The 13,195-nt window shown below is 38.8% G+C and overlaps 1 protein-coding gene across 1 annotated transcript in view; it reads left to right on the top strand.

Annotated features, from left to right (window-relative positions):
- The first annotated feature begins 242 nt into the window (after positions 1–242).
- LOC143277001 (replication factor C subunit 1-like) overlaps positions 243–13,195 on the top strand; it is a 38,831-nt gene continuing 25,878 nt past the window's right edge. Inside the window, exons 1-10 of the mRNA XM_076581707.1 lie at positions 243–346; positions 1,332–1,991; positions 3,733–3,787; positions 4,587–4,670; positions 5,961–6,163; positions 7,340–7,423; positions 8,631–8,679; positions 10,455–10,600; positions 12,073–12,234; positions 13,019–13,114. Of these exons, the coding sequence (XP_076437822.1) occupies positions 344–346; positions 1,332–1,991; positions 3,733–3,787; positions 4,587–4,670; positions 5,961–6,163; positions 7,340–7,423; positions 8,631–8,679; positions 10,455–10,600; positions 12,073–12,234; positions 13,019–13,114 (1,542 nt within the window). The 5' untranslated portion in view covers positions 243–343. The remainder of the gene's footprint in view (positions 347–1,331; positions 1,992–3,732; positions 3,788–4,586; positions 4,671–5,960; positions 6,164–7,339; positions 7,424–8,630; positions 8,680–10,454; positions 10,601–12,072; positions 12,235–13,018; positions 13,115–13,195) is intronic.

The following is a 13,195-nucleotide window of genomic DNA, read 5'->3' as shown; positions in this document are numbered from 1 at the left end:
GCTCCAACATGTGGGACGGGCGGAAGGGGTGGGGGATCAGGATATGTCGGTCTGTGACTAGCCGCACAGTCAATACGTTAATGGTTTAGCAAAGACTGGAACAAAATAAATGGACAACCGAGAATGCGATGAGGAAAGACACAGCTGTTTTTATGATATATATCGTCTGCTGTGACCTCAAGAAGTCATTTCATGTTGTGTGGCCTTGACTGTGTTTCTTTTCCGGGTTATCCCGCATGCGTGGAAGCGAATTTGGCGCGAATATGGTGGCACAGTAGAACACGATTTGACTGCAATCTCTGGTACCCTGTGCTCTTGTTGGCACCAGTAGACAAAAGACAGAATGGTAAATGGAAAGTGGTGTAGCATTTAAAAGTTAAAGCCTGGTTGAACTGCGGTTTCGTCTGTGTGCGTGTGTCCGGACGTTTTGTTTTTATTGCTCACATTCGGTCGTTAAGTAGTCTTACTTTTTGGTATCTTAATCGAAAGACGTCATTGATCAGTGATGAAATGATTACCGTCTTGAACGCTTTGCAGCATCTACATCTGGTGGTGGAGAAAGAATACAAATACGTGTATATTATTTTGAATGTAAGGAATATCCATGGATCCCAGGTTGTTTCCACCCAAGCTCATGAATTTTTAACAAAGGGTTAACTTACGTCCGCATTCAGTATTGAAAGCATAGGAGCAGGTGGACAGTGACAACTTAGTCGAAATAGCCTTAAGTGATTCACACATGAATGCATTGACGCACACTATTCAGTGCCAAGTGATGTGTTAATCTCTTGATACATGTAGTGATGTATAGAAATATATTAGACATCGTACATCAAATTTTGTGCAAGTGTATTCATACGCATTCACACATGAAATGTGAGTTCAAGAACTATTCCGGAGCCCAGTTGAAGCCACATATTTGCTCACATCATGTCTATACCTCACACATTGCATTTGGTATACATACAGCAGAAGAAAATAGAAAGAAAACAACTTTTGGCAAGTCCTTGTAAGACAAAATTTTAATGAACACTGCACTGCCAATTTCTTCCATACCTTCAACTGCAAATTTGTTATGTGATAGTTGGCAAAAAACAAAACAAAAACAACAAATGATCAACAACAAAAATATGAAAGTTATTATCCCTCTAAAATGAATACCTCGCCAAGAAAATTTTGACATTGTATCCCTTCACGAAGTGAACATACCAGTGAACACAATAAAAATCACTTGGACTGTTCAGTATTGTACTGTTCAGTTTTATCCTCATGTCACTTAACATGATAGTCGTTAGGCCTATATAATTGGCTATAGTATTGTTCTGTTTCAGTCTCACGACATTCGAAAGTGGTTCAATGCAGCCGGAGGGTCGAAGAAACCACCCACTGAGACAAAACCTGCAGCCTCACCAGCCAAGAGCAAGCCACTGGAAACGAAACCAAAGAAAGCTTCCCGACCAGTGAAAAAGCAGCCCACCACATCTTTGAAAAGCAAACCCCATCAGCCACTGTCTGATGATGATGAGGTGCAGATTATTGTCGACTCTGACGAGGAGCCTACAAACAAGAAACTAAATGGCAAAACTAATGGAAAGAATGGATCAGTCAGCAAAGTCAGTGGAAAGGAAGCACCAGTCAGCAAAACAAAGGGAAAGGAATCGCCGCCTGCAAAGAATAAAAAATCTGCCAACGAAAAAATCAAGAAGACTGACAGTCCTGTTTCCAAATCTGAATCCATCACACCAGAAGTGAAGAAGAAGAGCAAAAACCAATTATCACTGAACAGTGACTCTGATACAGAAGTGGTGAAACAACCAAGCAGAGGCAGGAAAGCCAAAGCTCCAGTAATTGACAGTGAACCTGACAAGGATGAAGACAGCCCCATAAAGAGGCCACCCTCGTCCAGGGCTAAACGGCGTGTGCAACAACTCAGTGATTCTGAAGAGGAGAAAGTTGAGCCACTGAAGAGGGGCCCGAAACGAAAGAAGCAGGTAAGTGGAAAATATGAACCAGTACTGAAAAGAGAGGGTGGGAAGATGGGATTGGGAGTGGGTTTTCTTTCTCTCCCTGGCTTAACTCATTCAAGTCATTGGAGAGCTGCAGAGAACATCTGTTCACAGGTATAATGATAATATGAATATTGACTGTTGAGTCTATAAGAACACCAAATGGATAAAGTTAAAAAAAAAAAAGGGTTGTAAAATAAGACTCACTCTTGATAAAAGGTGTCCAATGTTTCAGACCACAGGTCTATATTTACGGACAGTGTTAGTCAGAAAATCCAACAAACACAGTCCCTGAATACAGACCTATGGTCTGAAATGTTAGACATCTAACACAGTCAGTGAAGACATACTTATGGTGTGAAATGTTGGACACCTTTTATGAAAAGTGAGTCTTATTTTACAACCCACGGTTTTTATAAACTTATCTGTTCACTGGATTTCTCCAAGTCTGTTGGTTGTATCATAGCCAGGGTCGGTCTGCAAGTGGTTTAGGAGTGCAGTTTCAAACAGACTAATTGAAGCAAAAGTTTCATTTGTAGAGTTTTGAAGTTTATTGCTTTTTAAACTGACCAACACTTTTCTTTTCCTTTTTTGCCCCCAATTCTTCTTGGATTTGGAAGGCAGAGGCTATTGGAGGGGTTGCTGTCATCATTTTCATTGGGATCGTTGAAAAGAAAGAGAATTTCTGGACAAACATCTTGCCTGTACAAATGTGCAATCTGCCAGTAGTAGTTCAAAGTGTGAAATACAAAAGGTATTGACCCTTGAGGTTCCCAAAACATGGTTTTAAACTACATCGTCATGCAAAATAGCTCTAGAATGTGAAATCAGATGTTATTTAATTTTTTTTTTTTTTTAAGCAAAAAAAAAAGCATGATACTGCACATACTCATGCTAATTCATATTTAGCACAAAAAAGCACACTCAGACCAAACTAATTTGGGCTGCTGCCAATGCCATGCAGTCTCATTTGAATGACTCACTGTGGAAAGACTGAGAGTGCTGTGATATATCACAGAGGTCAAAACAAAACGAGGCCAGTAATATATCGCCTTGTCACACCATGTGAAAATTACACACAGAAATGATAAAGTAGTAGATTTTAATTAATAACCCTTTTTTTTTTTTTTTTTTTTTGAAGGTGTTATGAACATAATCTGATAGCATAAGGGAATGTGTTAGAAAGAGAGAGAATGACACGGAAAAATACAGAACTTTATTAGTTTATATCAACTCCTTTGCAAAATTTATTGCTGTTAGCATTTAATAGTATTATGGAGTTGGCTGCACTTGGTCTGTAATTATTCTTCTCTGTCATTCTGACACATTTTTAGATGACCATTTGACTTGTTAGGGGTGTGTCTGCAAGAAGTATTCATGACTGAGTGCCTGTGAATATCATTATAAATATTGTCTCTGTGTGTAGATAGAAGATGGGGCCTGGGTATGTTCTTGTGTGGATAGAGGCCATCTGTGAGACTGCAAACTAGTGCATGTTCTGTTGTTCATAATGGGTCTGTGTATGTGTGTGTGTACAGAAGTACATGTTAACAGAGTGTGTAAGAGCACTCTCTCTCTTTTAGTACTCTTCTCTCCATCTCTTTTTCTCAGGGGTTAGTGGGGTGCCAGTCAGACACTCAGATATGCTTGTTCTGGTGTAGTGTGGGACATGTGTGAAAGCTTCACTCTGAGACATGCCAGATTAATTGAATCTTGTTGCTTTCAGAACTCTGATGAAGAAGTGCAGCCCAAGACCAAAGGAAACCGAATTATGGATTCAGGTAATTAAAAATGAAATCATATATGGTCTGTTTTGATAAATGTGCCTTGGTAATTGATACTGTTATTTAAGTCTTTTTAATATTGTTTACTGGAGAGTAAAGTGGGGGGGGGGGGGGGCATTGTGTGGCAAAAGACAAGGCTTGTCAAACCTGTGGAAAATGGGAAGTGTCCCTGTTTTGTTGTTGAAAATATCAGTTACATATACTTTCATTTTGTTTCCTGCACATTTTTTTGTGCTTGTATGTGTGTGTGTACTCCCGTGCTGACAAAGTAATTCAGGGTAATAAACTTGTTTGCTGAAATTGGGGGTGTGGGGGAATAAAAAGATCTATGTAAGTCATAAAATCATTTTGAAACAACCTTTGCTTTTAGTGTTGAAAAAAGCTTTACAAGGGAGTTGAATTGAGATAGGTAATAAATCCCATCACTCCCCTTACCATCACCCCACCCCTTTCACATCACTGTATTCTGTGTGTGTACATATTATATCTATTCTGTGTGTGTACATATTAAATCTGTACACTTTGTCAGTTTGTGTGTGCATAAATTTGTTGATACATGTGGGAAGGTCAGTGAGACATAAGGAGATAAAGAAGAAAAGGAGTGGGTCTGTGAAACAGTGGCTATGATGTTGGTTTTATGTGCACTTGGTATGTGTTGTTAATGCATGTGTACATTTCATTTTCACATTGTGAAAGTGAATTCTTGTATTTTATTACATTAGTTTTGTTAAATATTGATGGCATTATTGGAACACGAACTTGATACATGTTTTTTGGCTTTTTTTTTTTTTTTTAGACTCGGACGAAGAGGAACCTTTGCCCAAGAAGAAACCTGGCAGAAGAAAGAAGAAAGAGGCTGTGGTCTTTGTGGACGACTCAGGTGATGCTCAGTTACTGTTCTGTTGCTGATTATTGTTGAGCAGTATCAATTGAGACATAATATTTATTGAGAGAGGTTATAATGTGATCAATTTCATCGAATTCAAAGTGATGATAAACACAGCCACACAGCAACATTTAAACAGAGATTTTATATTTTGTTTTTATTTTGAAGGGTCTAATATTAGTAATATCTAAATAAGGAACCGGAATTGTCCAACATAAGCATCATTACATGCACATGCATGCTCAGGGTTTATAGAGAGTCACTGAAGTTTTGAGAAGTCTTGTAAAAATGAATCGTCACCAAGGCAGGAAAAGTCTTGGGAAATATGTTTTACTCTTCAGTGTTTAAAATTTTTCATAAACCATTACCCTACACCTTTCAATAAAGAGTATAATGCATTTTTAAAAACAGTCAAAAAAACATAAAGTGGTGAAATTTTAACAGCAGAACTGGGATATCGGCCTCTTTTTTTTCTTTTTTGTGGTGGTGCAGCAGACATATTTTTTTCTTATCTCAGTTTTGTTTTGTTTTTGGTATGGACAAATTTCATTCTGGTCTGGGAAAGATCTGGGAAATGTATGGAATTTTGTTTAATCTACTGACCAGTGTCAGGAATTTTGTTTGGTCTACTGACCAGTATCAGTTATAACTTAATATCATTTATAATGTGATCACTTTTAACATTTGAAATGATGAACACAAATTACACAGCAACTGAGACCTTTAATTCACATTTTGATGGGTCTAATAAAGGGAACCGATGTTGTCCTACAAATATAGCCACACACTCACATGCTTACATACATACTTATGTGCTTTCCTACCCACAACCACTGCCCATTAATTTCAAGAAAAGAATTCCAATTAGACATACTGTACCATGACCCACTGGTGCAAACTCCAGCAGGAGTTTTGATTCCTGTCTTGTGCAAACTAACTGCTTATGCAGAGAAACCAAAAGTAGCTGCAAATAGAGACTTCATTAACCATTTGATTGCCAGGCAGTTAACAAGCAGTAAGTGATGTGTCAAGTCATAAACCAGTATCCAGAACAATCGGCCAAAAAGTAAGAAAATAGCCAGTAGGTACACCACTCTAAATCATTTGTGTGAATTTCATCCTTCCACAGTTATTTCCCTTCTTTTGATGTCACCAGTGATTTCACCGTGACCCTGAGTTCTACGGGCACGGCAGTCAAGGAGTTACAATATGTGTGTGTGTGTATCACCACCCTGCTGCATGAATTCCTATGTCAATCCCATACTGTGGTATCTCTCCTTACAGATGAGGAAAGGAAGCCCCGTAAAGGAAGTCTGGACGCCTTTGTGACCCACAATACCCCCAAGGCAGCGAAGGAACCAGAGAGCAGGAAACCTGTGGAGGAGAAGAAGAAGAAGCAAGAAATCAGTGCTTCCGATTTCTTTGGCGGAGGAACGGTGCACAGAACGGAAAGGCCTCCGCCTCCCCCCCCTGCCAAGAGGAAAGTTGTAAGTGATGAGCGGAAATGATTGTGAGGGTTCAGTTTGGAATAATCTGTTAAGTGAAATAAATAATTGAATACATGATATAGCTTGCCTTGGAATTTTCTGTTTGTGATATATTCTCGATAAATACAAAACAGACTTATCTAACTGATGGTGTTTTTTTGGTGAAAATTGATATGTTTATAATTATAAAGTTCAATTATGGTTCGGGTTGGAACATGCTTCCTTTCTTTCTGCAAAAAGAAATACCGTTGGTATTTTGTGTGTGTTTTTTCAAAAAGACATAATGCTTTAATTTGCGAAAGTGTGAAGGTTGATAAGGTTGGTTAATTTCTTGATTCCTCTATCATGACCCAGCTGTCTGTTCTGACACCACTCTCAGTTATCTTTTCTGTGTGTGGAGGGCTGAGACATGCTTTGGAGTTTTGTGTATGAACATAAGTTTACCTTACTGCATATGCCTGGATGCACTATGGTTTTATTTTTACAGCTGTATCTTTTAAACCTGTTTGAATATAGTTAGATTTTTTAATAAAAGAAAAGAAATAAAGCAGTTTATAGGTTTTGTTTTACTTTGTGCTGGTGTGTTTTTAGGCGAGTGTGATAGCAAAATGAAGTTTTAAAAAAAAGTTATGTTTCAGTGACTGTTTAACCCTTTGGCTGCTGAAATATGGTGAAATGAAATCAATGTGGGATGCATCTCAAGTGTGATTGCTGTTTTTTATGTTCTTAAGTGGTGTTTTTGATTGTACTGAACAAAAGTAACCCAGTCCCAAGAGGAAGACTCACAGATAAAGAATGATGACTGACATCCTGACCTGCAGTCTCAAACTTAGTGAGGTGAAACATCTCCACTGATGAGTATACTTGTCAGCAGCAGTCATTGCCTTGAATTTTTATTATCAGTGAGCTGTCATCTGTTTATTCTCTGAAGTCTGATTTTGCATGAATGTGAATTTAGGTTTTTTATTACATTTTCTTTCTGTCATGCATATTTATTGTTTTTGCCTTCCTTTTGTTCAGTTATTCTCTTCAAAATGTCCTTCCTTTTGTTCAGTTATTCTCTTCAAAATGTCCTTCCTTTGTTTTGTAACAATGCCAGCCAGCAGATTTACTGATTGTAGTGTTTCTGTTCAGTTTATATGTATACTGATGATTATTTTCCTTCTTGTGGTTCAGTCAGAAACAGTGGATACAGAGTTCCATGACGATGATGACTTTGCTCAGACGTTGGAAGAACTGGATAGAGAGCAAGCGAAGAAGGCAAGCTTATAGCGTCGCTACTTGATTTTTATTTGAATTTTGTTTTTGTGATTACATTTGCTTCCTTTTCATTTCAGTTCACTTATTGATTAATGAAGATAAAACAGTTCCATGAAGGTTTTCTGGTGTTAAAGGAGAAGTAATTACCAAGGTTTAGTTCACTGAGGAATTGGATGTCTTTAGAGTAAATTGTACAGTTAGTCGTCTCAGTAAATCATTTTAAATTTGAGTTATTATAGTTGAAAATTCTTCCAACATCTTTTCTTTCCTCAGGGGAAGTTTTCCATCAGTTTTCTTCTCTGGTTAAATGCCCACATCCTAGAAATGTTCCCTTGTGGTCAGCTGGACCAAAAGTGACATGATATGAGGTTTAAAGACAATAATTTCCAGCGATACATATTTTGTTTCTGAAGAGCATGGAGAATGGGAGGAGGTCCAAATTTTCTGTATTAAGAGTGTCACCTTTTACTTCAGTCAGTAACTTGAACCTAGAGATTAATCCTTTGAGTGCCCCAGGATGGAAATTTCTGTTCCCTTCCCAGTGTGCCAAAAAGTGCCCCAGAACAAAATTATCCATCTGCATCATTGCAAGAATTTTCCCATAGCAAAATGATTAAAATCGTAAGAAATTGCCATAACTGAATAGTGTGTTCATTTTCCTTTCGGAAGAGTATAAGTTATATACAGTTTCTTTCAGCAGAATACATGCTAGAATTTCTCTTTTTAATTATTACCGTCTGACCAAAAACTCTGTGGCAAATAGTTCACATGGAACATGAAATAGGTTTAGCACTGAAGGGGTTAATTAAGGGAGTAAAGAAGTGTGATTGAAATGGAATTTGCTAAAGTTGGATTGAACATTGTAGCAGGACCAGTGGTAAGTCGGTTTACTGTTGATGGATGGATTAGCCAGTGGATGTCAAACATAAGGATTTTCAGAACCTGTTGTTGTTTGTGTGCACGATTGTATGTATGTGAACAAACTCTGAGCGTAAGAGAAATGTCCAGAAGTACATTGCTTATGACAAGCATGCTATTTTTATAATAATTCCTTGTATTTTTCTATTTTGAGAGTGGGAACTTCGAAATGAGATGCACGGTATAAAAAATGTAATACAGTTATTAAAATTGGTTGGGGAGATTCCTCATTTACAATAGAAAAAAGAAAGTAAGAAGTATGAATTTGAAGTCTTGTTTTCTTCCTCAGCCAAGAAGAGACATCTCTCCCAAGAAAGAGAAATCTGACAAGGAAGAAGGTAGGAGAGCTTGAGCATGTCTGTATTCAATGCATATATAGACACACTATAGTCTACAGGTACATGCTGTTGTATGTATACAGGTGCACACACACTATAGTCTACAGGTACATGCTGTTGTGTGTATACAGGTGCACACACACTATAATCTACAGGTACATGCTGTTGTATGTATACAGGTGCACACGCACTATAGTCTACAGGTACATGCTGTTGTATGTATACAGGTGCACACACACTATAGTCTACAGGTACATGCTGTTGTATATATACAGGTTCATGATGAAGTAGGGTACATACACCCACGTGGTAAAGCATATATATATATATAAATGATAATGTAGACGACATAAAGATACTTGCTGGATAATGTAGCCAATGTTTACATGCTGATGTGGATAGAAACATGATAGAGTAAACATCATCTACGCATGCGAAGGGGTCCGAAGGAATAGAAAAAGGTGATTGGTCACTATATCACACTCACGCATACACACACTCATCCACTCACTCACTCACTCACTCACATCACTCACACAGATGCTGTTTATCGATCATCATCAAAGTCTTGATAATTCAAAAATGTTTGCAATATCTCATTGCAGTGAGTCATTTCATGGTAAATTATGCAATCAGAAAGAAGGCAACTAAGAAACAAAATGCTTTTGCGCATTCAAGCACACACCAGTGCAACGTAAAAGATCCTGCAGCTTCTAGAGTTTTGTTGTTTTGAGTTACCTTATTTTGTCATTTGTCATTTACACCAAAAAAAAACAAACAAAAACGAATGAAAACAAGAACATCAAAAAACAGTGTGTGTGACTGAAATATTCACTTGTTCTGATATGACAGTAATGGCATCGTATATGTGACTGCCTTCACCTCTTAACCCCAACTCACTGTCTGTGATCTGCTTCAGATACAATCTGTTTCCCTGTTCCAAAATTCAAATATTCACAAACAAAATTTGAACACACCAAAAAAAAAAAAAAAAATCAAACATTCCAAGAATTCACACACTCAAAAAATAATCAGCCATCACTCTTTCTCTGTTCTCTGGACCTTGCATGTGGAATGAGCTCCCTTTTTCGCTTTATCACGTTCCTGCACTCTGATCTTTCAAGTATGCCCATAAGCACAGATCTAGAAATACAGGGATAGCTCATTGACCAGGAAAGCTGGAGCCATATTGTTTCTCGTATTTGGCCGTCAGTCCGTTGACAAGTCGTCTGCTAACTGGTGGTAGTTTCTGAACTGTAACCATGTATCTTTGATGAAATTGTGTTATGCTTGCCCCCACACCAAGCCAAATGTTGTGTCTTGATTGAAATCTGCCAGTGGCGCAAACTTGCAGCAGACACATACAGGAATGTCAGCTTAACTGATGCCGCGAGCAAGTGAAAGCTTGAGTGAAGCCAGCTGAGCGCTTGGCTACACATATGAAGTCACCGCTTCACACTAGACTGACACAAGAAGCAAAAGGGCTCAAAGAAGGCATGCGCTATCCATGTATTTTTAGAGCAGTGGGCCTTAAGGCCTTAAGTCCTACCTCTTTCAAAAGTAGCTCCTCCATTCCCTTCCCTTTTCTGTTTGTAGTTTTTCTAGCCTTTTGTATGTGTTTAAAGTTTTGTCTTCCATCCCTTTGTTTCTGAGTAATGTATGCGTGTGAAAGTTAGGTTTGAAAACGGTTCCATTTGTTTCCGCACAAGATTTAGCACAAAACAAATACATTTGTTATTATCATTGAATTGAGAGTCCACCCCCTGTGCACACAGTCCCACCTGGTGAACCCAGTCAGGCCAGCAAACTGGCAGCCAGAATGAAGGCAGCAAATCTTGTACCAACGACGACAGCAAAATCATCACCACTAAAATGTGACACCAACAGCAATATTGTGCCTGACACTCCAGACGACAAAAAGGTGAGCCGGTGTGTGTTTCACCTTTGTTGTGGCTGGTGCAGTGAATGATTGTTCATTTGATTATAGACTGTGATATTATTGTTGTTTGTTGGTCTTTGTTCAGTCCAGGTACATAGAATGATTGATATTATTGATTATAATTACAAACTGTGACATTGATTTACAGACTATCAGTCCAGGTACATAGAATGATTGATATGATTGATTATAATTACAAACTGTGACATCGATTTAGACAACATTATTGTTGTTATTTCATATAGCAGACTCAGTGAATGATTGATATGATTGATTATGATTACAGACTTCTGACATTTCTTGTTGTTATTTCATCTTTTTTCAGAGATTGGTTGATATTCGTTATCATCTCAGACTGTGACATTATTGTTGTTATTTCACCGCAGGTTTGGTGGGAACACAGATTGATTAATAATTATGATTGGCTGTAATTACAGACTGTGACATAATTGTTGCTGTTAACCTGTTCTGGCAGGTACAGAGAATGATTGATGTAACTGGTTATGATATAAGTAGGTACTGATGTTGTTGTTGAATTTTTATTTTACCTTTGGCTAAATGATGAACAGTAATTCTAGTCCATACCTATTTTAACTCTTTCATTGCCAGGTTTCTTTGTGAAAAACACTCCCCAGTGTCAGATATTTTGGAAACGATGCTCTCAGTCACAGGCTTCGGTTCATGTCAAAACAACACAATGGACTTGTTCACTTCAAACACTGTCAGGGGTTCTGTAGGAGGGAACCTGGCTACAGCTATCAAGCTTTGTTACAATGTGAAAATGGTCTTATCAACATGACCCCTTGATTTCAACAAACGTCGCCTGTGGCGGTGAAAGAGTTAATGCTTAATTTGTTATATATTTGTGTGAATAGGTACCTGACTTAGGTTGGGGAAGGTTAAAGCAGTGGAAGGAAGTGATTCTGCCCCCCCCCCCCCCTTCCCATTCCAAGCCTTAGACACAATGGATATGAATTCACTGCCCCCCATGGCTGTTCAACACTATGGAAGGAAGGGATTCTCCCCCCCCCCCCCTTCCCATTCCAAGCCTTAGACACAATGGGTATGAATTCACTGCCCCCCATGACTGTTCAACACTATGGAAGGAAGGGATTCTGCCCCCCCCCCCCCCAACCTCCCCTTCCCATTCCAAGCCTTAGACAATGGATATGAATTCACTGCCCCCCATGACTGTTCAACACTATGGAAGGAAGGGATTCTGCCCCCCCCTTCCCATTCCAAGCCTTAGACACAGTGGATATGAATTCACTGCCCCCCATGACTGTTCAACACTATGGAAGGAAGGGATTCTGCCCCCCCTTCCCATTCCAAGCCTTAGACACAATGGATATGAATTCACTGGCCCCATGGCTGTTCAACACTTTGGGATCTTTAACCTTCAGAATACTGTTTGTGTTCTGCTGTCTCACCAGTAAGTCAATGATTGTGCACAGACTCCGAAGAAAAGTGTCAAGACTTCCCCGGGGAAGGGTGTGGGGAAGATGGAGGTGACGAAGAAGGAGACGCCGTCCAAGCCCATAGCAGAGAAGTCTACGCCCAAAGCAACAGAGAAATCTTCACCTGAGAAGAAAACCCCTGCGAAAACTTCACCCAAGGTGAGATGAGCTTTTTGTTAATGTTTCTGTCTGTTTCTGGTTTTTTGTTTAAAAAAACATTTTATTTGTTGGTAGATTGCTGTTCATTTTGTGATACCGTAGAGGTATTTTGTGTATAATTTACATAGAGACCATGTATCCACACAGTCAGAATGGCAGTGGTTGATGTAATCATGAGGCTTATTTTTGTGTTGTTTTGTTGTTGTTTTTTTTGTCACCAAAACCTGTGAAGACAATTATGAATACACCAGCAAAGTATAGGGCTCCACACACCATGAAGATTGTGTTCAGGAATACCTCTGCAAAGTGTAAGCTCTGATAAAATAATGCTCTCAAAGTTTTCGGGGTTTTTTGTTGTTTTTTCGTTCTGTGAATTTGTTTCTATAAACTTGTTTTTTATGCTTTTTTTTTTTTTTTGGGGGGGGGGGGGGGGGGGGTTTCTTTTTTTTTTTTTGTCAGTAAACAGACAATGTTTGTTTGAATGTTTCGGGTGTTTTTTTTTGCACCAAGTGTTTTGGGGGGTTTAAAATGGGAAAAGTGGAAACCCTGTCAGTGTTTGTTTTTGTTTTGTTTTTTTTTTCCGTTTCAGAATGCCAATAGGGCTAGTTTTTGTGATGCAGCTGTCAAACACTAGAAAATGCTACTCAGTCTTTTGACAGGTTGGCAGGTCTGGAGAATTTACTGATAATGAATGTATGTATTGCGTAGTCTGGTATATTTATATGCATCCTGTCTCAGTATTGTTGTCATGGAGTGTGTCTTGTTTTGTGCTTTTCCCCTGGAGGAGTGGGACAAGGGGTCAGCCAAGAGCAGGGGGGCGTACCGCAGCTTCCTGAATCGTGAGGGACCTCGAGCCCTCGGTTCTAAGGAGATCCCAGAGGTAAGTAATAACATTGGGTGCTTTGGGCAGGTGATGTGAAAGTAATAACATTGGGTGCTTTGGGCAGGTGATGTGAAAGTA

The sequence above is a fragment of the Babylonia areolata genome, chromosome 33, assembly GCF_041734735.1.
Source record: "Babylonia areolata isolate BAREFJ2019XMU chromosome 33, ASM4173473v1, whole genome shotgun sequence".
Taxonomy (NCBI): Eukaryota; Metazoa; Mollusca; class Gastropoda; order Neogastropoda; family Buccinidae; genus Babylonia; species Babylonia areolata.
This window is presented reverse-complemented; position numbering and strand designations above follow the sequence as displayed.